The sequence below is a fragment of the Oreochromis aureus genome, linkage group 18 (assembly GCF_013358895.1).
Source record: "Oreochromis aureus strain Israel breed Guangdong linkage group 18, ZZ_aureus, whole genome shotgun sequence".
Lineage (NCBI taxonomy): Eukaryota > Metazoa > Chordata > Actinopteri > Cichliformes > Cichlidae > Oreochromis > Oreochromis aureus.
Genome location: NC_052959.1, coordinates 32,624,853 through 32,646,319, shown reverse-complemented (window position 1 = coordinate 32,646,319; position 21,467 = coordinate 32,624,853). Strand labels below are relative to the sequence as shown.

Genomic DNA, 21,467 nt, shown 5'->3' with positions numbered 1-21,467 from the left:
CTTCAAACAAGTTTTCATCAGCACTTAGTTTTAGGTTTTCAAGTACGCTGTCCTGCTGTCTGTCCATGTATATATAAAACAGTCATCAGCACAGATCAGCACATGGATTCAGGAGCAATGCTGCAGAATATTTTTAGTATTATAAACCTAAGATCACTTTAACCTCCTCCATCAATAAAATTTTTTTTAAAAAAGTTTATATTACATTTTCAACAAAACAGGACGTTCTCACATGAACATATAAACTATTTAGTTTAGTTTAAAATGTAGCAACAACTCAACGTCCTTTCTACTCCATCTTTAGATTTATTTACAAGCTAGTGATACAGATACTAAGACCAAACTATCTTATGGTCTTTGTATATATATGTTGGTATGTGTTTTACTCTTCATTTAACTTGATTTTGGTGGGAAAAAAACTAAACAAAAAAATACCACATAGAAAATCTATTTAACCACAACTTTGTACTGTTTGTAAGAGAAGGAGAACAGAGTACCTGAAAAGAATTTTCTTTGAAACTTTTAATTTCTTCTTTTTTATTGATCAAATAGAGGCATTGAAGTCAGATTCTGGCTGTGGTTTACTGCTCTCTGCCTGTCACAAACACTGTTTGACATCTGTTCATCTGTTGGTTTTTGTTCAGACTGCAGGGATCATTTCTCACTGTGGGAACCTTTCCAACAAACACAGTAGTAAGTGGCTGTATGGTGGGGTTTAATATCTTTGATGACCAGTTCACAGCCGCCTGGTTTTCTTAAAGCATTGAAATCTTGTTTCTGGGGATGATTGTAGCGTGAATTAACTGCCCCATCAGCCAGATCAATGCGCAGAATCACTTTAAGAGGATCTTTTTCTGTGTTCTGGTACCAGTAAATCTGTTTTTTGTCACACTGGTCGGTGCTTTTACAGCTTATGGCAACTGTTTCACCAGCTCTCCCAGTCTGTGATAACTGCTCCTGAATCAGCTGTTCTGCTGCCATGGTAACCAGTGCTGTAGAGACACAGACAGATAGATGAAGGTTAGCGTGACAGTGTTTGTTACAGGTTGAGTTTGTTGGCTCCTGATTGGCTGGAAACACTCACCTGAACACAGACAGCACAGAGCAGCAGCTGGGAGGAAAAGCATTTTGTGCAGTGGTGTTTCCTCTGGTGAACCTGGGGAGAAGTGGCGCTCTGATGCAGCTGAGGCCAAACAAGGACGAGCTGTGAGATCAGACGAGGGCCACGTGGTTTCTAACAGGTCCTCAAAGCTCCCATCAGCCCCTGCAGTGGGCACATTAGACACATTTAAAAAGCCTTTCGTACAATTTCATTTATTATGTTGTTTTATTATTTTTGCTGCAATATTTTGATCAGTTGTTTGTTTTTTGTTTTTTCAAACCCAGCTAGCGGATAAAGTACTTTGAAACACTTCAGTCTTTCTGTTAAATGTTTGACCTGAAAGTTCTTCTGTTAACACGTTTAAAGGTACCATGTGCAACCCATGAAAATCCTAAAAATGACTGGACAGTGTTGTATATTTTGAGGGCCACGTGATTTCTAACATATCCTTAAAGTTCCCATCAGCCCTTACAGTCCAAATACAATTTGATTTATTACTTTTAATTTGAAGCCAAAGCAGCCGATCTTTTGGAAATCCACACTGTGGTTCCAAAATAAAATAAAAGTTATAAAGAGGCCCATCAGTGATGTTGTTGCAAAGCCGGAGAGGTAATTGTGCACTTGAGCACACTTTAGTGTATTTGCTAATTATAAGCACCATTTCAAATGGGCTTTCACAGAAGAGGCCTCTGTGTGACTACAGGTGAGGAGACGGAGTGTTTTTAAACTCGCAACACTCACACAGTGTGTACTTATGAGAAAAAATAGTCAGTCTGCGTACAAATATTTACCTGTGAGTGGAAATACTGTGTATGCATCTTTTATTAATCCTGACTGCTGGTACAAATAAAATTACCAAAGGCTCTGTTCTGTGTGTTCAAGTAAACAGTGAAAACAGTGAATAATGTTTTTATAAAGGCCTTTAATAATCGTGTATTGCCCGTTTTTCATTATAATTCAGTGTATCTTATGTTTATATGTAAATTTACTCTTAAACAGATCTAACTATTTTATTTTTAATAAAAAAACTTAAAATCTTGTTGTGCAGTCTGAATGTTTGGGCTGAAGTTTATATTCATTTCTTTTGGTAAAAGCTTTTATCATCTAAAAGAATATTTTTATTGGTCCCTTTTAGTTTTGTTAATTCAAAACATAAACAAATACAGCAGGTTATGGGCTCATTTAAAGCTTACTGATAACTTTGTTCATATTTTAATGTTTTAATTAATAGTTTGGTCAATTTCAGAATTATGTTACATTTGCAAACAGTGTCTTCATGACTTTGTACCCTGTGAAAATATTAACAACTAAAGATTTTAAAACCTCAGTGTCTCCTTTTTTGCTTTAAACTTAAGTAACGTCTCTGAAGGTGTTGCTGTATTTCCACATTTGTCTGGCAGTTTGTTTCCCTTCTTTCTTACCACAGTAAATAAAAGTTTGAATAAGGTCTCTGTGGTTTGTTTGAAACAAACATATGATCACAAGTTTTGTGGATTTGAGTTTGCTGCTCGTGCTGAGATTAAAAACGAAAAGGATAAGACCGCCATCATGTGGTTATTCAAAAGAACTAAGTAAAAAATCAAAGGGCTTTCCTATGAACAACAAAGATGAATTATATAATTATATAATGGTGCTCTGTGTTGGTCTTTTTTTCTTTCTTTTCTTTTTTTTTTTTTTTGAGTAGTTACAGTAATTAGTAAGGTGACATTTCTTTGCCAAAGCTGGATTTATAGCATTTTAAAAAGATTCAGTCATCTGTGATCAGAACTGTTGAAACCAAAGAAAAAAGATTTGGTCTTGTTCTGGTTTTTGTACGTAGAGGACTTATTTGTCTTTACTCATATATAAAATTTATTGTCATGTACAAATGTTTTACATAAATAGGAACACTTCTCATTTGACAAAGTTATTTGGCATGTAGAGGATCTCACAGAATTTCAAACATATCTTTGTGTTTTTGTTTGTTTTTTACTGAATGAGATTAATAAATACATACTGACACTTGTCAGTGTCCTGTTTCTCAGAAAAATACATTTAGCAGTCTTAAATCCACATCCAATGCCAGGCTGGACAGCAGCAACACAGAAAATGGTGTCAGGTTTCTGTTACGTCTGACAGTAAAAGCAAAACAACAAAACCGTATTCAATCATGCCGCGCAATAAAAAAAAAAGGAGCTACTCTCAGCCCTTGCCACAAGGGGTCACCACAGAGTTGGGCGCTCATCCTCATACAGTCCCAGGGGGAGTGCCTCTGCTAATTCACAAAAATAAAACTGTTTCTGCAGCATTTTTAAAGCAAAGAATAATTTACTGCCAAAAGATGGTGTGAAAATTTTATTTCAGAGGTTTTTTGGTGTGCAGATGATCACAAAGAGACGCCTTCGCTTTAGTACCAAAATCACACTTTATACAATTAGCATAAGTCAAAATGACCTTTCTCTCACTTTTTGTTGCAGAAGCTACTCAAGCTCTTACATGGCCCACAATCTACTGTGACCTGAAAACAGATGAACCCGTTCAAGGCAAGTTTCACACTGGATATTTTCTCCTGATGTCACACAAAAGCATTCAAACTGGCCCACTTCTTTGAATGTGTGCATGGTACCCCACTCAAGAGATCTTTCAACATACTCTGTGCTAAAGAAGAAGGAAAAAATAAGACTGTACAAGATTGTGGGAGAGAGTAGTAATACGAATATAGTACAATGTAATACTACAAATAGTATTGCAGGCACTACAACAACTTGCAAAGCTTCTGTTTTATTTGCTTTACAAAGGGTGGACGAGTGTTTACACTGGTTCGGGTTGTTTATTTAACAAGAATGGTACCTACTGGACCTCAATATAAAAAATATTAAGTAAACTGCTATTTACATTAGAAGCCCCTGGGCAGGTCACATTGATAGATGCAGCACAATTCAATTCAATTCAGCTTTATTGATATAGCACCAACTGACACCAACAGTCACCTCAAGGTGCTTTGTGTTGTGAGGAAAAGACCAGAAGGCAGCACAACAAAATGCACACAGGAAAGACAAATAAAAATATGTCACACTGGCTTAAACAGGATCACAGATCTGGTTTTTCATAAGCCACCTTAAGATGTGCCTTCAAATTGGACATATAGAATTTTTTTTATTATTAGCACGCTATATTAGTATTTGCTTCCCCTCAGTAACAGCAATTTGTCCAACTGTGGTTCACCTGCAAAGCTCTCCCAGTCCCTTCTAGCCGCGTCCCTGGGTCCAATCTCACAGTCACTCTGGTTTAATAGATTCATTTACAGGAGTGCAGCAAGTTCATGCAACCTTATTTAGAAATCAGGCATCTCAGAGCTCCAAAGCTCAACATTATGTTTTTTGTTTGGGGGGTTGAGCTAGACTCTGATATACTTGAGTTAAACATACTTTACAACTCATTTACAATGCAAAGCTCCTTACCTTCCAGAGCTACACTGTAATGCATCATCTCTACTGGTGATTTTGTGAACATCTACGGGCATTTTAATCATTTGTGCTTAACGTGACACTGAGACATCTTATTTAAGTCTTATTAAACATTACAGTTAGCATTCAGAAGATGGACTGTGTTTCTGTCCTTTCAGTGTTCAGAGGGTCCTGTTTTGCTTGGTCACTGCTCCAAAACCATTATGTCATTGTTCCCTGAGTCACCTGCCAGAGAGTCACAGCAGGCGGCAGCATCAAGCCTGTGTTCGTTCCCCCTAAAATAGTCCCAAAATAAAGTGCATTTTGATGCATCGCATTTAAGACGCATTGATCACAACTAGCTTAAAATGTGTACAAAGCATTTAATATAGCTCTGTGAATTCAGTGTATTGACCGGCGCACAAGGAAACTTAAATCCACATATTTCTAAATGGAGTTCGGCGACGGCCGGTTTCTCTAAACGTCCCAGATCCAGTTACCGCTGGTTACAGCAACGACATTTAAATGGAATGATAAATATTCAATGCGAGCCCTGCTCGGCACCCTGCTAATTATCCCAGATGGCTAACGGCTAAGCTAACCGGTAAACTCGTGTTGTCAGTGTCTTTAATCCAAACTCTGTTGGCTTTGTACCCCAGATCGTGCAAACCACTGGGCACAATAAAAGTCTATAAACAACGTAAGTGAAAACTGTATTTCACTGGATTTGGGGGGACCAAAACTATACGTTACAAGAAGAAAAGCAAAGCCAGTCAGTCCAAATTGACATGATTCTTCCGAATTGACTTCCTTACACAACACACGTCACTGTGACGCGTTGCATTCTGGTAAATGCAGTTAACCCAGGTTTAAGGTTGTAAATGTACATGACTTAACCAGACATACGCGTTTTACTGTTTGAGTTTCTCGCGTTTCCAGCTAATGTTCGAACAGGGAAAAGATAAAAATGCAGTCATTTTGATACTGGTGCGTAATTGTTTAAACATAGTTAAAGAGAAAAAAACTACAAATCCCAGTATCTGACGTCATTACGTATGTACGTCTAGCAACGGCGAACAGCTAAAGGAAAAAACAGCCGCTTCCGTGTTGTTCTTGTGTTATTTTGTCAAATAACTGTCGTTAGCGGAGTCAAAGCTCGCCTGACAGCCTCGCCGGAGTGTGAATATCATGGTTTTGTGAAGCTGACACACAGCGTCAGCCTTTTTTCAGCCAAAATGTCGCTGCTGCAGAGCTCAAAGAAAAAAGACAAGCGTATTTTGTCTGGTACCTGCCCAGACCCGAAATGTCAGGCGAGGCTTTTCTTTCCTGCTTACGGCTCCGTTAGCATCGAGTGTACCGAGTGTGGTCAGCGCCACGAGCAGAAGAACCTGCTGAACGTTGAGGAAGTCACCGACCCCGATGTCGTGCTTCACAATCTGCTCAGAAACGCCCTGCTCGGCGTCACCGGGGCCCCGAAGAAGGGGACCGAGTTGGTGAAAGTGATGGGGCTTTCCAATTACCACTGCAAGCTGTTGTCGCCCGTGCTCACCAGGTATGGCATGGACAAACAAACCGGCAAAGCCAAGCTTCTGAGGGAGATGAACCAAGGGGAGATGTTTGACTGTTCCATCCTGGGAGACAGAGCTTTTCTCATTGAGCCGGACCATGTTTCCACCATAGGCTATGGCAAAGATAGGTCAGGGAGCCTTATATACCTCCACGACACTCTGGAGGAGGTGAAGAAAGCCAACGGCAACAGAGAGTGTCTCATCCCGGTGCATGTGGACGGAGACGGGCACTGCCTGGTCCACGCCGTGTCCAGAGCTCTGGTGGGGAGAGAACTGTTCTGGCATGCCCTCAGAGAAAACCTCAAACAGAACTTCAAGCAGAATCTGGAACGCTACAAGGCGCTTTTTCAGGACTTTATAGATGCTGCAGAGTGGGAGGACATCATCAACGAGTGTGACCCCCTTTTCATCCCACCAGAAGGCGTACCCCTTGGACTACGCAACATCCACATATTTGGCTTAGCCAACGTCCTCCACCGACCCATAATTCTCCTGGACTCCCTGAGTGGGATGAGGAGCTCCGGGGACTATTCTGCCACCTTCCTGCCTGGACTGGTGCCGGAGGAGCAGTGCAAGGGGAAAGATGGGAAGCTGAACAAACCCATCTGTATTGCCTGGAGCAGCTCCAGCAGGAACCACTACATCCCTCTGGTGGGAATCAAGAACACGGTACTGCCAAAGCTGCCACCCCGTCTGCTGCCAAAGGCCTGGGGCGTCCCTCAGGAGCTCATCAAGAAGTACATCAAGTTAGAACCGGATGGGAGCTGCGTGATTGGCGGAGATCGTAGCCTGCAAGATAAATATCTGATGAGGCTGGTTAACGCCATGGAGGAGGTATTCATGGAGAAGCACAGCATCCACCCGTCGCTGGTGGCTGACGTGCACCAGTATGTCTACAGGAGGACTGGCGTGATTGGCATCCAGCCAGAGGAGGTCACAGAGGCAGCAAAGAAGTCAGTGATGGAAAATCGGTTGCATCGCTGCCTGATCTGTGGCGCCCTTTCTGAGCTCCACATCCCACCGGAGTGGCTGATTCCCGGCGGTAAGCTCTACAACTTAGCCAAATCCACACACGGCCAGCTGCGGCCGGATAAGAACTACAGTTTCCCCCTCAACAACGTGGTCTGCTCTTACGACCCCCAGAGGGACGTCCTCCTCCCAGACTACAAACTGAGCTCCCTCAATACCTGCAACTGGTGTCACGGCACGTCAGTCCGCCACATCCATGGAAACGGCTCGGTGGTTTATTTGGATGGGGACAGAACCAACACCCGCTCCCAAGGAGGGAAGTGTGGGTGTGGCTTCAAACACTACTGGGAGGGGAAGGAGTATGACAACCTCCCCGAGGCCTTCCCCATCACGCTGGAGTGGGGGGGTCGGGTGGTGCGAGAGACAGTGTACTGGTTCCAGTATGAGACTGACCCGTCGTTGAACAGCAACGTGTACGATGTGGCCATGAAGCTCGTCACAAAGCACTTCCCGGGTGAGTTCGGCAGCGAGATCCTGGTGCAGAAAGTGGTCAACACTATCCTCCATCACACGGCCAAGAAGAACCCAGACGAATACAACCCCGTGTCCATCGACGGGGCTCATGTCCAGCGCCTCACTGATGCCACCGAGGCTCAGCAGCCGGCGGACCCCCAGCCGCCCACGAAGATCATCCTGACGGGACAGAAAGCAAAGACGCTGCACAAGGAGGAGCTAACAATGAGCCGAGCAGAGCGCAGCATCCAACAGAGCATCAGTGAGCAGGCCTTCGTCACCCAGAAGCGTCGGACTGACAAACTGAAGCAGGAGCAGAAAGGCCAGGGCCGGACTTCTTCACCTGGAGGCTCTCCGGAAACCTCCTCCTCTTCAGCTCCAGCCACACCCACCAAGTCCTCCTCCCCATCTTCATCCAATAAGGAGAAAAAGATTCGTGTGACTACGAGTGACGGCAGACAGGCCATGCTGACTCTGCAGGCCCACACGACTTTCTCTGAGCTGCAGAGGAGCATCAGCAACCAGTTCAGTGTGTCGCCGGCGCAGCAATGCATCCGCTACGGTTTCCCACCTAAAGAGTTGGTCCCACCAAAAGATGGTGAGGAAAACGAGCCAGTGGCGCTGCAGCATGGTGACAGGGTGACTGTGGAGATCCTGAAAGGCCCAGAGGACAAGAGCCCTGCAGCCTCCATCCCCCGAGCCTCCAGCTCGCACTCCGCCCTGCATTCAGTGAAGAGCGAGGACGCCGTGACGCCCGGAAGAATGAGCAACCGGGAACTCCAGGACAGCATCGACCTTGAGATGTCCTCCCTCTGTCTCCTAGCAACGTTAATGGGTAAGGTCACATGTAAGGTACCAAGTAAATTAGTGAGTGAAGCAAAGTAATGTATTATCACAACAACCTGTGCCACAAGACTGAGTAGTGTAAGTTTAGGATATTTCAGAGAATCAGATCCATCCTGATATAAAGCAGAGTACAAGATCTTTGATCGCACAGCTTACCTGTACCGTACGGCCTTCTGAAGTGAAACTGGCTGCACTTGAAAACAAGCTGTGTCACTTTGAGATGTCACTAGAGGAAAGTTATCGTTCTGTAGCTGCAGCTTCTTTTCAGGTTAAAGATGCTCTGTATCCTCCATTCTTTGCTGGTGTGTGGATTCAAATATCACAGCCGAGACACCAATTATGTTCTTTGAAATCAGTGATTGTCTCCGTTTTCTGCAGATAGTGGGCCTGTCTTGAAATCGTCTGCTTTATCAAGTGAAATCCGTGCTGGATTAAATTTTGCAAAGGGCCAGATTTGGTCCTCAGGCTTTGATTTTGTCACATGTGATCTAAGATATAAAAGCTTGTTGATCTGATTGAAGGCTGCCAAGAGAAAACTATTTTTCTCCTGTGTTGTTCTGCACTTGAGGAGCTAAAACCCTTTGTCCTGAAGAAACTGAAACTCACTGTGCAAACGCTGCACCGCTCGTCAGGTTTAGCCGAGCCAAGTGACTGCTGCTGCTTTCTTATGTTAATAATTAACTTCTTAGTTTGATTTTAGAAACATTATTATCTACAATAAAGCTGAAGGAAAACACCCTCTTGTATTTCGGGTATAATAACCTGAATCAGTCATTTGGCTTTCTCTTGGGTCTGCTGTTACTTTTTACTGTACAGGGTTAATCTGTGACTCACCAGTGAGTTTCTGTTATTTACAGGTAAATATACAAAGCAGCACAAAGTTTCAACTAGACTTAATAAAAGCAGGATAAAATATAACCATTATGGTTTTATTTATGGACAGGATATGTCCTGGCTTCTGGGGGTGAAAATATCCATGACTGTAGTTGAGGCAAAGAATGTGTCGATTGACTTTAAGTCTTTATTTTTGGCCATTTTATTAGAAAAAATGTCTTCAACCTTGAGTAAAATTAAACCTGACGTATGTTTTAATATCTTCTTTCTTGGTGATTTTCCTTGGGTTAGAAGGCCATCTTCGATTGGTGCCATATTTTATTTTTTTTTAGTATATGCAGAAAAAGCCTGGTATGGAAAAAATAACATTTCCTCAAATGTGACAGATGTGCTGGTGCTTCAGTTTGCTTGAAAGCTCAACTTTTGATCATTAATCATTCAAAGATAATGATTGAACTCATTCTACTGTCTGCCCTTTCATTAATTTCACCTCTCGTTTATATTTTCATTAAAATCAGCATCTATATATTCGATGTTTGTTCACAGGTTGAGCTCCTGACGATACAAAACAAAATCATTAACGACCTGATCTCACTGTGCTGGAGCTGACGGTGTGTTTATAGAGAGTACTGTCATGTTAATATCACACAGCAGTTTATTTTATTGATTAATAATCGATCAGGATGATCATGATTTCTACAGTAAACATCTAAAGTCTCCTGTTCCAGTTTCTCCAGCATGGGGACGTCTTTGTTTTCTGTGTTTACTCATGTTATTGAATGTGATGTGATGATGGTGGATCATCATGGGTTCTTACACTGATGCTGCTGCTTGCTTAAGACTGCACAGTAAGCTGAAGTGTGTTTGTGTCTGTGTGTGTGAATATAGAGAACAACTCCAGGTGTGCAGCGCACATGCCTGCTGGTTTCTGATTGGCTGGAGCAGGCAGGTGATCAAAAAACTGCCATTTACTCTCAGCAGCTGATTGAGCTCCCAGGTTTCTGATCAGCTGCCATGAGCAAACAAAAGACTTGTTTTTGTGTGTGAGTTTGAGAATCTGCTGACTCGGGCATCTCGAGCTCTCCCCGTCTCACCTGCCAATCAGGTCAAAGGTCACAACTGCATTAGGATAAACAGATCGGGCCGTGTGACACACACACAGCATCTGTCGATATTCAGGAAGGTTTCGGCTGCGCTCCGAGTGCTCCGCAGGCCTGACGCTGCACTTCCTGTCAGCTCTGAGCTCGTGTTCAATAATCCCCCCGCCCGGCCCCGGCCAGGATAAAACAAAGCATCCGCTCACCAGACAGTGTCTCCAACCCAGAGCTCAGAGTTCACACAGCCGAATGTGTGTGCTCATCACTGAGTGTAGCAGACCTGTAGCTGAATATGTGCGACGTGTTGTACATGTAAACACACAAACAAAAGGAAATGCACCGTCACGCACTTTAAAATGGACTCAGTGCATCAGGGAGCGCCGTGTGGAAGTCCCTGTTTTACTGACAGGATATTTGAGGCTAAATAAACACCTGAATATGTTTTTATCACCTTTATTTATTGACAGTGGTGTGTTTTATAGACCAACTAAAAATTGACCTTAAACCAGATTTTATTTCATTTTACGCTTAAGTTTTCTTTTTAGTTTAGTCCCCAGAAATGAGTTTGCTCGTTTCACTTTCAGTTTTTATTGGTTGGAAATGATGACTTTCAGTTTAGTTTTCTTGAGTTTTGGTGGTAGTTTTAGTTGTGTTCTTATATATTTGGAGGCTTTGTCAGGTGCAAAATTTTAAAAGTTAACACACTTCATACACATTCATGTCCCAGACTCATTAAACAGATGTAGCAAATGTTCCTCAGGCTGGTTGTGTTGAAAAATAAAGTAAAAAAATATTGTTTGCAGTAGCTTTAATGCAAAGTCTAGTTTTTATTTTTACTTTAGCCAATTTATTCTTGGTTCACTTTAAAAAATTTGCCTGAAACTAATCAAGTCATTAATTAACCATTTTAGGTTTTCTCAGCAGAAAAACCCACATAGACACATTCCACTAGACTGGATTTAGGAATTAATGGAGACAATGATCGGTGACAGACTAGACATTTAATAATTGGCTTATCTGACTTTTATTGTAATTTAAAAAAGGGCTTATGTCTCAGATGAGATAGATACTTTTAATCAAAACAGGAGAGTAAAAGTAGTTTGATATTTTCTGTCCAAGCTGTTCAGACTGAATATGAAGCAGCTAAAGGACAATGAAATTTATTAGTAAATGTAGATAAAATGTAGAATATAAAAATGTGAACGTTCCTACAAAGTAGCAGCAGCATGAGTAGCAGTGCAAGGTTAAAACGAGGGGGAATCGCTAGCCTGGCTTTATTCAGGTGCCATCAGCATTAAAGCTGTAGTTGTTGTAAAGTTGTATCTGGTGTGAGCTTCACCAAGTGTAAAACCAAACATACTGGAACCACAGAGGTTTCGTATCTATAAATGACTGACGATAGCTGCTGCATGTAGCTTCATATTTATCATGTAGAAATAAATGTGATGTCACACCTTTATCAAGAAACTTTTCGTAGGTTTGTCCACCACTGCTTTCGGTTTTAAATATATTTTTTACATATCAGCGGCTTCACTGTAAGCCAAACAATGGAGAGGTCAAAGAAGAACAAACTGTATTTCCACTCTTGTGTCTTACATTCAAATTTGTGGTTTCGGTCTCTGTGTTTATTTTTGTGCTGCTCTGACCGCTCACGTTCCTGCCAAAGCTGGGACCTCTGCACTTAACACTGACACTGAGGACTTCTGTGGTCCTACATTGTGCTGCTACGGCCTGTAGGACCTGCCCTGTGTAGCGTCCTGGTCACGCAGACACATATCAACCTTGTGTTGTGTTTAGAACCTCGTCTCATTCGTTGGATCCTTTTTAAAATGTTTGTCTTTGTTCAGGTGAGGATGTTTGGTCGTACGCAAAGAAGCTGCCACACTTATTCCAGCAGGGCGGCGTCTTCTACAACATCGTTAAGAAAGACATGGGTAAGTTTGCTTCACTCGTGCAGCGTGCACTTACGCTGAGACTGATCTGAGTCCTGCCTTTAATCCCTGTAGGCTCTGTGTCACAGAGCAGATGCTGCTGTTTGCATTTATACCTGTGCATTTGTGTGTCTGCATCACTGTGAACCGGAGCTTATCATATGTGAGCTACTTTTTTAAAGGCTTTTTTGCTAACTGTTAGACAGATTTTAAACATGTGCAGAAGTGTAGCACGTGACTGATCAGGTGACACCTGAGAGCATCATTGCTCCATAAACCGAAGCAGAAAAGTTCAGTGAATAAAATTCACCAGGCTGCAGGAAATGAAATGCACAATGCTCAAAGTTTCTTCCCAGACCTGATGATTAATGCGCTCTCCCAGTGGTCCACATTTTCGGCCATATTCCGGGTTCCCAGCACACGCCTTACAGGAACTCCCTCCCAGAGAAGAAAACGGGGTCTGTTGTAAACATGTGGAGAGGATTTTGATTAGATGATAGTGCCCAGAGTTTTGGTAAATAAAGGAACGTGGAGTGGCTCGCTGATGTGTGCTGAGCTCTGGTGCTCTGCAGCACAGAGGAATACATGTCAGATTTTACAGTCAGATTAAGTTTGATTACATTTAAATTTAGATTCAGTTAGTTTTGTCTTTTCATGGGATTGAAGTATATCGATTTTTGTCGCATGCACATGACTCTTCAGACATCTCTGAAAGCAGATTGGTGTGATTAAAGGATCAGTTTGTTTATATCTATCATATTCTTTATTGTAAGTTATTGCAAACCCAAAAACTAATAACACAGGATCCTTTATGGTGACTTCTTATTTCCTGTTATCAGATTGTCAGACTGTTGCTGTGTTTCTATCTGATGCTCTGGAGCAAACTGGAGCATAAATGAAAGCAAACCCAAGAGCCTTTGTCGCTATATTTGGTACATCCCACCTGAGGGAGGGAGAACAGCTGTGTTATTAAAGTTGACCTATCGTGCTTCTGTTTGTTTACCTGTCATAGGTATATTGTTACAATGGTGGATGGTCGAGTCAGCCACAAACTCACTGTGAGCCAAACGCTCCGACTGCAGAGTTCTCCAAACACTGTTTTTCTGCTCTTGGATCTGCGTGATGGCGCTAATATGGTCATTTGAATCTTTGCAAGTGTTTCAGAGCCCGTAACCAAAAACATGAGCTAAGTTTGATAATAGGACAGCTTAAAGAAAAACAAAATTACAAATTAAATCTAAAACAATACTTCCAATGTTTGACAACCCTCACATGCTCTACTCCGACTGCACTTACACACAGTTTCACAACATTACAGCTGCTGAAATGTTTGTGAACTTTGGCTATACACATGCATCAATGCAACAACACTATTCACAGATATGTTTCCTGTTTCCACTTGATTGGCTCTTTGGGGGAAGGGAGGAGGACACTGGTCATCTGTAGTATTTGAGAAGTCTCCCATAAATTGCTGGTCAGGTTTTTTTTCTATATAAATTGTGTCTGACTGTGAGAACAGAAGTTTCTTACCTATTGATTAAAACCTTTTCTTGTGAGGGGCAGCCAATCAGAGTTGGCAGAGCTGAAGGCTTGTTTCAGACCAAGGCCCAGGATGAGATTAATAAGGATTATTTTAGACTGGGAATCATGTCAAGCTACTCCAGTAAAGCTGGGAATGATGTCTCTCTCTCTCTCTTTCAGGCCTGATGGACGGGAAGCACTGCACGCTGCCTCACCTCACAGGGAAAACCTTTGTTTATAACGCAGCAGAGGAGCGTTTAGAGCTCTGCGTGGACGCTGCCGGTCACTTCCCTGTTGGGCCTGATGTGGAAGAACTGGTGAAGGAGGCGCTGGTGCAGCTACGCTCTGAGGCGTCCAGTAGGGGCAGCAGAGAGGGCAGTCCCTCCCATGGCGTGCTGCGGCTGGGCAGCGGCGGTGTTGTTCGTAAAAAGGAGCAGCTGCAGAGTGTCACAGCCTTTCAGGGTAAAGGCCACTCTCTGGGCAGTGCCGGAGGCTCCTCACCACCAGAACACCGCCCTATCACACGACAGCACAGCAGCGGCGTGGACCTGAGTGCCAGCGTGTCCCGTGGACCCCCAGACCTGTCGGACATCCCTGAAGACACCACCAGGGAGCTGGTCCGCATGGCTCCGGGCTTCGTCACCATGAAGGACGGCCGTGGACTCGACCCCAGCCTGATGGAGCAGCAGCGAAGGAAGCTGCAGGAAATGGTGTCCTCCATCCAGGCCTCCATGGAGCGGCACCTGAAAGAGCAGCAGAGCACCGCCTCCGCCTCCGGAGGTAGGGCTGCCCAGGAGCCAACGACCGGGAGCCAGGCAGGAGAGGACCGGTCGGTGTCTACAGCTGACCACAAACCGCCAGCTGCAGCAGGGACGACGGCAGCCAGCAAACCTGACCAGAAGGTGGAGGAACCGGAGGAGATGGACAGCCAGGACGCCGGGCAGAGTAACGCCACCGAACCCATGGATCACTCCTGATCATGCCTGAGCCCCAGCACCGCCCCACCCCCGCACCCGCCTGACCGGCATCTGTGGGTCATAACACCTCAGGTCGGATCCTCAAGCTTTGGTCTTCATCGTGTTGCGTTGTCTTTACTGCATGACTAAGAGCGGGCCGACCGTCCTCGCCGCTGCGAACTGCAGGTGGGACAGCCGTCGATGAAGCGATATATTGTGACACGCTGTCGGCGATATATCATCGATTCACCCATTTCACAGATCTGTTGCAGAAGCCGTTGCCGTGTGTGTGTACACTGTATCCACTTTAGCTCATCTGTCAGCACCACTCTATGAAAATTTAACATATTAATTAATTAATAAATACAACAATGTGATCCCCACATTAATCCAGAATAAGTTTTTCTCTTCAGTTGATGATGTATCGTGAACAACTGTCTCACAGTATATCGCAGAGTCGTCCATAAGGTGACGGGATTCTGTCGTTAGGCCTGTGGTTCCCACCTGCAGACGTCTAATCCTCTCGATGTGAACATGGAGGAAAATCCGGTGAGACGCATTCCTGTAGATAGAAGAAGAAGAAGTCTTAATCTGCCGCCAGGAAGGAGAGTTGCTGGCCGCCACCAGTGTCGTGTCCTGCAAACATGCTTCGGTCAAAGTGCACGCTCTGAAAAGTGCACCGGCCTCCGTACGCATCAACACAGAATCTGCTTTCCACCATCCGTTTGTCTGTCTGAGATCCGCAGGGAGAACTCTGATCTGTGATTGTTTGATTCCTCCTTGATGACATTTTATTTTTATTTTACCTTTTTGCCCCTCTAACCATCACCAGTTTAATGGTTTATATTCTAGAAAAATCAGAATGAAGGTCCTCACAACCTCCAGGCAGAAAACTAACTGCAGTTTCTATTTGTTGTATCTGAAAATTTACAGCGCGCTCTCATCTCCACGTGTGACATATTGCAGTTTTGTGTGATGCCACCTGCGCCTCAACATCAGTAATAAGGCGTCTGTTGATATCTGTGCCTTGATGGCTGTAGCAGTATTGAACATGTACTGTGAGAGACCTACAAAGTCCACATAAGCAGGTTTGTTGGTAGAATTTGTTCAGTGGTCCAAATCCCGTTTGGACCGTTGTGTTTTGCACTTTCAGTTTTTTGTTCTGTTTTGCTTGTTTTTTACTTGACATTTCATTTGCTTTTTAGGTTAATTATATGGAAAAGATGGCCTTGTTGTATTTGTGCTCTTGTTATGGCTTTTTTTAGCATGAAATGACTGTAACCATATTTAAATGAGAAGCTGAATTGCTCAGTTACCACCTAACAGTAGTTAGGTTGAGCAGAAAGCTGCATCCATAAGCTGCACACGGGCACAGATGTCTGGTAATTACTGCCAATCAACAGACGAATAAAATACTGGAACGGTCTCTTAGATGGTTTGGGCAGCTCGGCACAATTTTAAACATCATTAAAAAATTCCCCAAAATGCTCCAACAGCACAAACACAGTCCAGAGGTCCAGTTCAGTGACTGTGATTAGCTGAGGTAAAGCCTAACAGCTAACAGCTACACCTGCCTGTGTCACCACCCACCTGTCAGGGGCCACGCCCCCAATAATGCAAACTTTAAGCTTTATCAGGATCCAAATGAATAAGTTACATACAATTAACATTGTTTACAGTTCATCAAATTTTTAATATTTTAACTTGGGAGTCTGTAAAGGCTAAGCTCGAGTGGCCATTAGCTTCATTATCTTTAGGCCTGGATGTTTCTGGTTGGTTGAGCTTCTTAAAAGATCTTAGTTTGGGTTCCTGTGTATCCCACTTCACCGTCAGTGGACACCTCGTGTGTAAATGTGGGTTTGACAAAAAGTGTTACGTGTTAAAAACAAGAACTACTTTATTTATCACATATTTGTTCCAGCTGTATTTTTTTTCACCTTATGTATCCCGGGTTAAATATTTTACATTTTTAACCCCTAAATAGAAGTTTCATCTAATCTCCAAACACTGGTGCAGATTCATGAGGATCTGTGTAAATGTAGCAATAAAATGCCAAAGATGTGTTGGAGATGCACATTTAGTCAACAACAAGCACTTATGATTTTTAACTATAAAATTCCCAAGACCGCCTCGACGTGATGTGTTTGAACATAAATGTTACAATCCACTCTGCTCTGGATGTCGACTATTTTGTGTTTGTTATTAAAACTCTTAAAATCAGTACCTGAAAAAACTTTTGTGTGAGGTTTAGAGGGACGTAAATATCATGAAGCAAAAGATGAAATGCCTTGAGATGTGAGCATGAATATGAACTTGAGCGCACTGCAACAAAGAGAAATTGTATTTTTTGCCTGCAGGTGGTGCCATGTTGAATGTGCAGCAGTTATTAACTTCCTGGAGGTCGATGCTTCTCCTCGGTTCACCTGAAAACACTGTAAAATAACTCTGCACTGGACTGTTATCTTATGCTCAACAACTACCTTTCCCATGAGTCTTAGCCACAGGAGCACGGTTAAAGTATTATGGGAGTCGATGTCAGCGAAATCAAAAAACCTTTAGCCTCTAGAATTTTTAGAAAATCCAAAATGAGCTTAGTGAGCTGCGAAGCTTTGTGCAGGTTAAAGCAAACGGCTCCTCCTTGTGGAGATATTCTCAAAATAAATTTGTGAACAAGTTGATCTTCACATCCCAATAGTAAAACGTGTGCTCATCAGCTGATCAGGTTACTTCATAAAAGGCCCAAATATCAAAGTAAAAAACCTAAAGCTCCATTCAGGTGGGATTCATGTCTCAGTGGTGCTTTGGTGTGGCCTCAGGAGGCTTCTCCTCCTCCTTCGCTCTGAAGATGAACCTTCTGCTCCTTCCTAACTTTCTGTTACTTCAAGGTTAGGTTCTCGCTTCATTTTTTTCTCTTTTCAAAAGCGGAACGCAGCCAAAGAGTTTAAATTCTTGTGATTGATCTAATTTTTGGTAGGAGGAAGTCCTCAGTGGGCCTCTGTGCTTCTGTCCCTATGCAAACATCTTAACTGAACTTCCAGGTCTAAACACTACCAACACATTTCAGCTGAACCTTCCAGAGTCACCACCAGGTGGCCCTGCTGTCAGTGAAGGCGTCTCATAGAGATGCACTGATTGTGGAAATCATTTAAAAAGTAAAATGTCATTGTTTTTAAAAAATTATTCCAGCTTTTGGGAATCATATATTACAGTTTTTCACTCTCTGAATGAGAAAGAATTCACTTGTACAAATTAAGGAGGATCGATAGGAAACAAAGTGACCGTCAGCGAGCCGATCATCAGCTAGTTTTTATGTTCACAGTAAATCAGTGCATCTCTCATCTGTAAGACCGAATCACAAACTGGAACTGAGAGATTTAATTAAATCTTCCCTCAGTTTGGCGACAGCAGATTAGAGAACAAGAGTTTATTATTTTCACTTCCCCGAGGCTTTAACTGCTCCTTTATTCCTGTAACGCTGCAGGGAGAAAAGGCATCTTTAGAAGCGTCAAATCAGTTTTTATGCATTTTATTTGCTACGTCTGGAACATCAGGCAGGTTAGAGTCGCAGCATGTTCCCTCAGCATGTGACTATTCTCATTTTAAATGTTACTTTCACACTGTTGCCCACATGTTTGCTCGTTCTATATGAATCATCAAGAAGCTGCTGTTTTTGTCAGAATTACCTGAAAGACAAATCCTCAGAGACGTTCAGCCCGACACTAAATGTCCAAAAGTATCATCATCGCTGACCTGTTCCTTGTTTTCTGGCCACGCCCACTTCAGAAGCCAATTTTTATCAGTTAGTGTCAAAAAGAATAAAGCTGGATTTCTATTAAAGCATAATCTCATTGAGCTTATTTTCTTTCTGTTCTTCCCCTGGACCTCCACGCTCCGCCTGCAGTGACTCCATTAATGAGGCCCAGCGCTCCTCACAGTTTGAAAACCACTAAATGAAATCATTATTACATAAAGCTCTTTATGCAGCTGCTGCTTGGATTTAATGTTGAATAAGCTCAGAGAAGCAGGATCACAGGTTCCTGATGAAGATCATTTTGGACATTTTTAAATGTTTTCATTGTTCACACAGAGCGCTTGGTTTTACTGAAAATGGACGTCTTAGTTGTGAATCACTAGCTGCTATTGTCAACTATACATGCAGATCTTAGTTTTAGTTAATGAGGAACGCGTTCAGAGCTGTTCACACACTGCAGAAAGAGTTTTACAACTCTAAGTTGGCCTCCAGACTTCTGGTTTTTACTTTCAGTTAGTGTCTGCTCTTCCTGCTGCAAAGGAAACTTTTCCCTCTTTCAGCATGAAACAGTGAAACAGATCCAGATGTTAGAGCTCACTCTTCAGCATCTGGCAGGCAGGCTGAAGCCAGAGGAGCACGTTAATGCAAATGCTGCCACTGTCACACATGGACAGGCTTTATAAGGGAGGCATCACATGTATGTTTCTTCAGTGTTTGATGTTCAGAGGTGGGTTTTGCCTTTTTGTTGTTGTTTTTTGCTGGCGTCGTTATAGTAACAAACCTAGTCACTCAGCTAACTGACAGAGCTAACTAACAAGGTTAGCTGTGGCAAGGTTTGTGCAGCTCAGCACCAAAACAAGAAGTTCAAGATCATCTGTGGGCTCTTAGGTATGAACAAACATCTGCCACACACTCAAGGTGTTTTCATAACCTGTGTACAGCTTTGATCTTCATCAGAGGTTCAGTCTTTTCTTGGTTCGTAGTAGTACTGAATTATTTGTAAAATCACGATGTGATTGGCTGGAGATTTGTTTAAAAATTAGGACTTTTATTCAGAGGCGCTGCTGCCTGAAATCCTGATGTCAGTTTTCAGGTTCATCTTCACTGTTTGACGGGAAGACCACGTTCAGTATGAACTCTAAACTGTTGCATCTGCAGCACAGAGCTAGTGTTTGGCTCTTTTCTTTTAAATATTGTGTTTTCTAACAGGAACATTGGTGTGTATAGTGTACAGTATTTTGGTGTTTGTGTACTTTTAATTTGCATGTTGATTTTTGGGGGACTTTTTGAGAAAAACAGCAGCTTCTTTTCATGATTCATCAAATCAGAGTTTCAAACATCGATCTGACTTTTACAGAAACAAACTGGGTCATTTATGCTCACAGTCTGATTCGATGCTTTTGTAGAAATATGCAGATGTTTTTCGTTGTGTTCTGGAGGCAAACTTTGTGTTTTTGCTGAACTGTTCAGATTGATATCCCTGTCACGCCTGAGCGGCTGGTTAGCTTAGCATTAGCAAACTAGATGGCTCTGAACTCTAAATCTCACTGACGCGTTTGTTAAATCCGTGTGAAGTGTAAAACACGACACCTGCGAGTGGCACCGATCTCTGCTCCATCACAAACATGGGAGGCAGTTTCCGCTCATGCGTTTTTGCCAACACAGATGTTTCTCCACCTCTCCATGTTGCTTTTGTAATGAATCATCAGGCCTTAAACTGTGCATAAAATGTTTTACACTTAGGTTCTTTTGCTTTAACCTGCGTCTCTTTTATCTCGACTGTTTCTAATTTGAACTCGAGTCTTTATATTTTCACTTTTTTGGCCTTTTTGTTTTCTGGTTTGGCAAAAAAAAAAAAGAAAAAAAGTATGTTTCAGAATTACGGTCCTTCTGTTTTTGCCGTTAAGATGAACAAATGTAAGGCTTAGCACTTCGAGGAAAACAGGAATGTTAGCATAGCATGCCCGTATTAGCCGAATCATCATCATCATCATCAGTCAGAGAGGAAGCAGGTCGGCAGCACGAATCAGGAGCAGGAGAGTTTGCTCAGATCAGACGACACTGCTGTAACAGACTTGAAGTTTTTCTTTGTGACTGCTGTACTAATGACATGAATTGTAACCCACCTGTATAATAGTATATATTGTAGTATATTTGGATCTGTACAGAAACACAGATTGTTCAGTTCCTGCAGTAATGATTTCTTTTGTTAACTTCTCTCTGGTTTGCTAATAAAATATTGATGATACACGGCTTCGACATCGCTGTTTGCATGCGTGATAAATTTCCAACCCCGACAATAAAATCACTTCCTTCACATGTTTCCGTATTTTGTCGTCACTCACAGATTTTTCTGTTTGTCTGTTTAATAAAAGGTGTTTGTTTATGGTACAGATATCATTTTTATCTGTTGTCCAGTCAACATAAAACAGTTTGTAGAAAAAAGTAAGAGGAGAGCAGGCAAAACTGTTTTAGAGCCTCAAAGATGTCAAACAGCATCTCTTTTATCTTATGTCTTTTTGTTAATTAAACTTTTATGATTATGATGAAAACACCTTTAACATTTCTTTCAGTCACTCAAAGACGGTTCACTGTCAGGGGTGTCAAACACATGGCCAGAAACAACAAATGAAACGATCCAGTCACACCTCTGGAAAAATTTGGAAAGTGTTAACAGTGACATCATCTCCAGTCCACTGCTGAGGAGACACTAACAGGAAGGAAAATGTACAAAGAGTGAAAGTATTTCTAGATCTGAATAAATTAAAGTTGTTTAGTTCCAAAAGCTCCACATGTGAAGGCTTTTATAGAACATCTGTAATCTATAATGTGCATGTAATAATGCAACTGTCATTAAATCGTGGAAATTAAAGAGGGATAAGAAGGCGTCCTCCTCAGTGCATCACTGTACATGCAGTGAAAGCTGTTGGTTTAATTATAGAGAGGAAAAATAC

At 42.4% G+C, this 21,467-nt stretch overlaps 1 protein-coding gene across 1 annotated transcript; it reads left to right on the top strand.

Annotated features, from left to right (window-relative positions):
* The first annotated feature begins 5,050 nt into the window (after positions 1-5,050).
* vcpip1 (valosin containing protein (p97)/p47 complex interacting protein 1) lies at positions 5,051-20,835 on the top strand. The gene is made up of 3 exons (XM_031749667.2): positions 5,051-8,412; positions 12,202-12,288; positions 13,987-20,835. The coding sequence occupies exons 1-3, from the start codon at positions 5,763-5,765 to the stop codon at positions 14,781-14,783; spliced, it is 3,534 nt and encodes a 1,177-aa protein (XP_031605527.1). The 5' UTR covers positions 5,051-5,762; the 3' UTR covers positions 14,784-20,835.
* Positions 20,836-21,467: the final 632 nt, after the last annotated feature.

Coding starts and splice junctions, on each gene's coding strand:
- vcpip1 (XM_031749667.2), top strand. CDS start 5,763: ATGTCGCTGCTGCAGAGCTCAAAGAAAAAAGACAAGCGTATTTTGTCT. Junction 8,413..12,201: donor TCTCCTAGCAACGTTAATGG/GTAAGGTCACAT, acceptor GTCTTTGTTCAG/GTGAGGATGTTTGGTCGTAC. Junction 12,289..13,986: donor CATCGTTAAGAAAGACATGG/GTAAGTTTGCTT, acceptor TCTCTCTTTCAG/GCCTGATGGACGGGAAGCAC.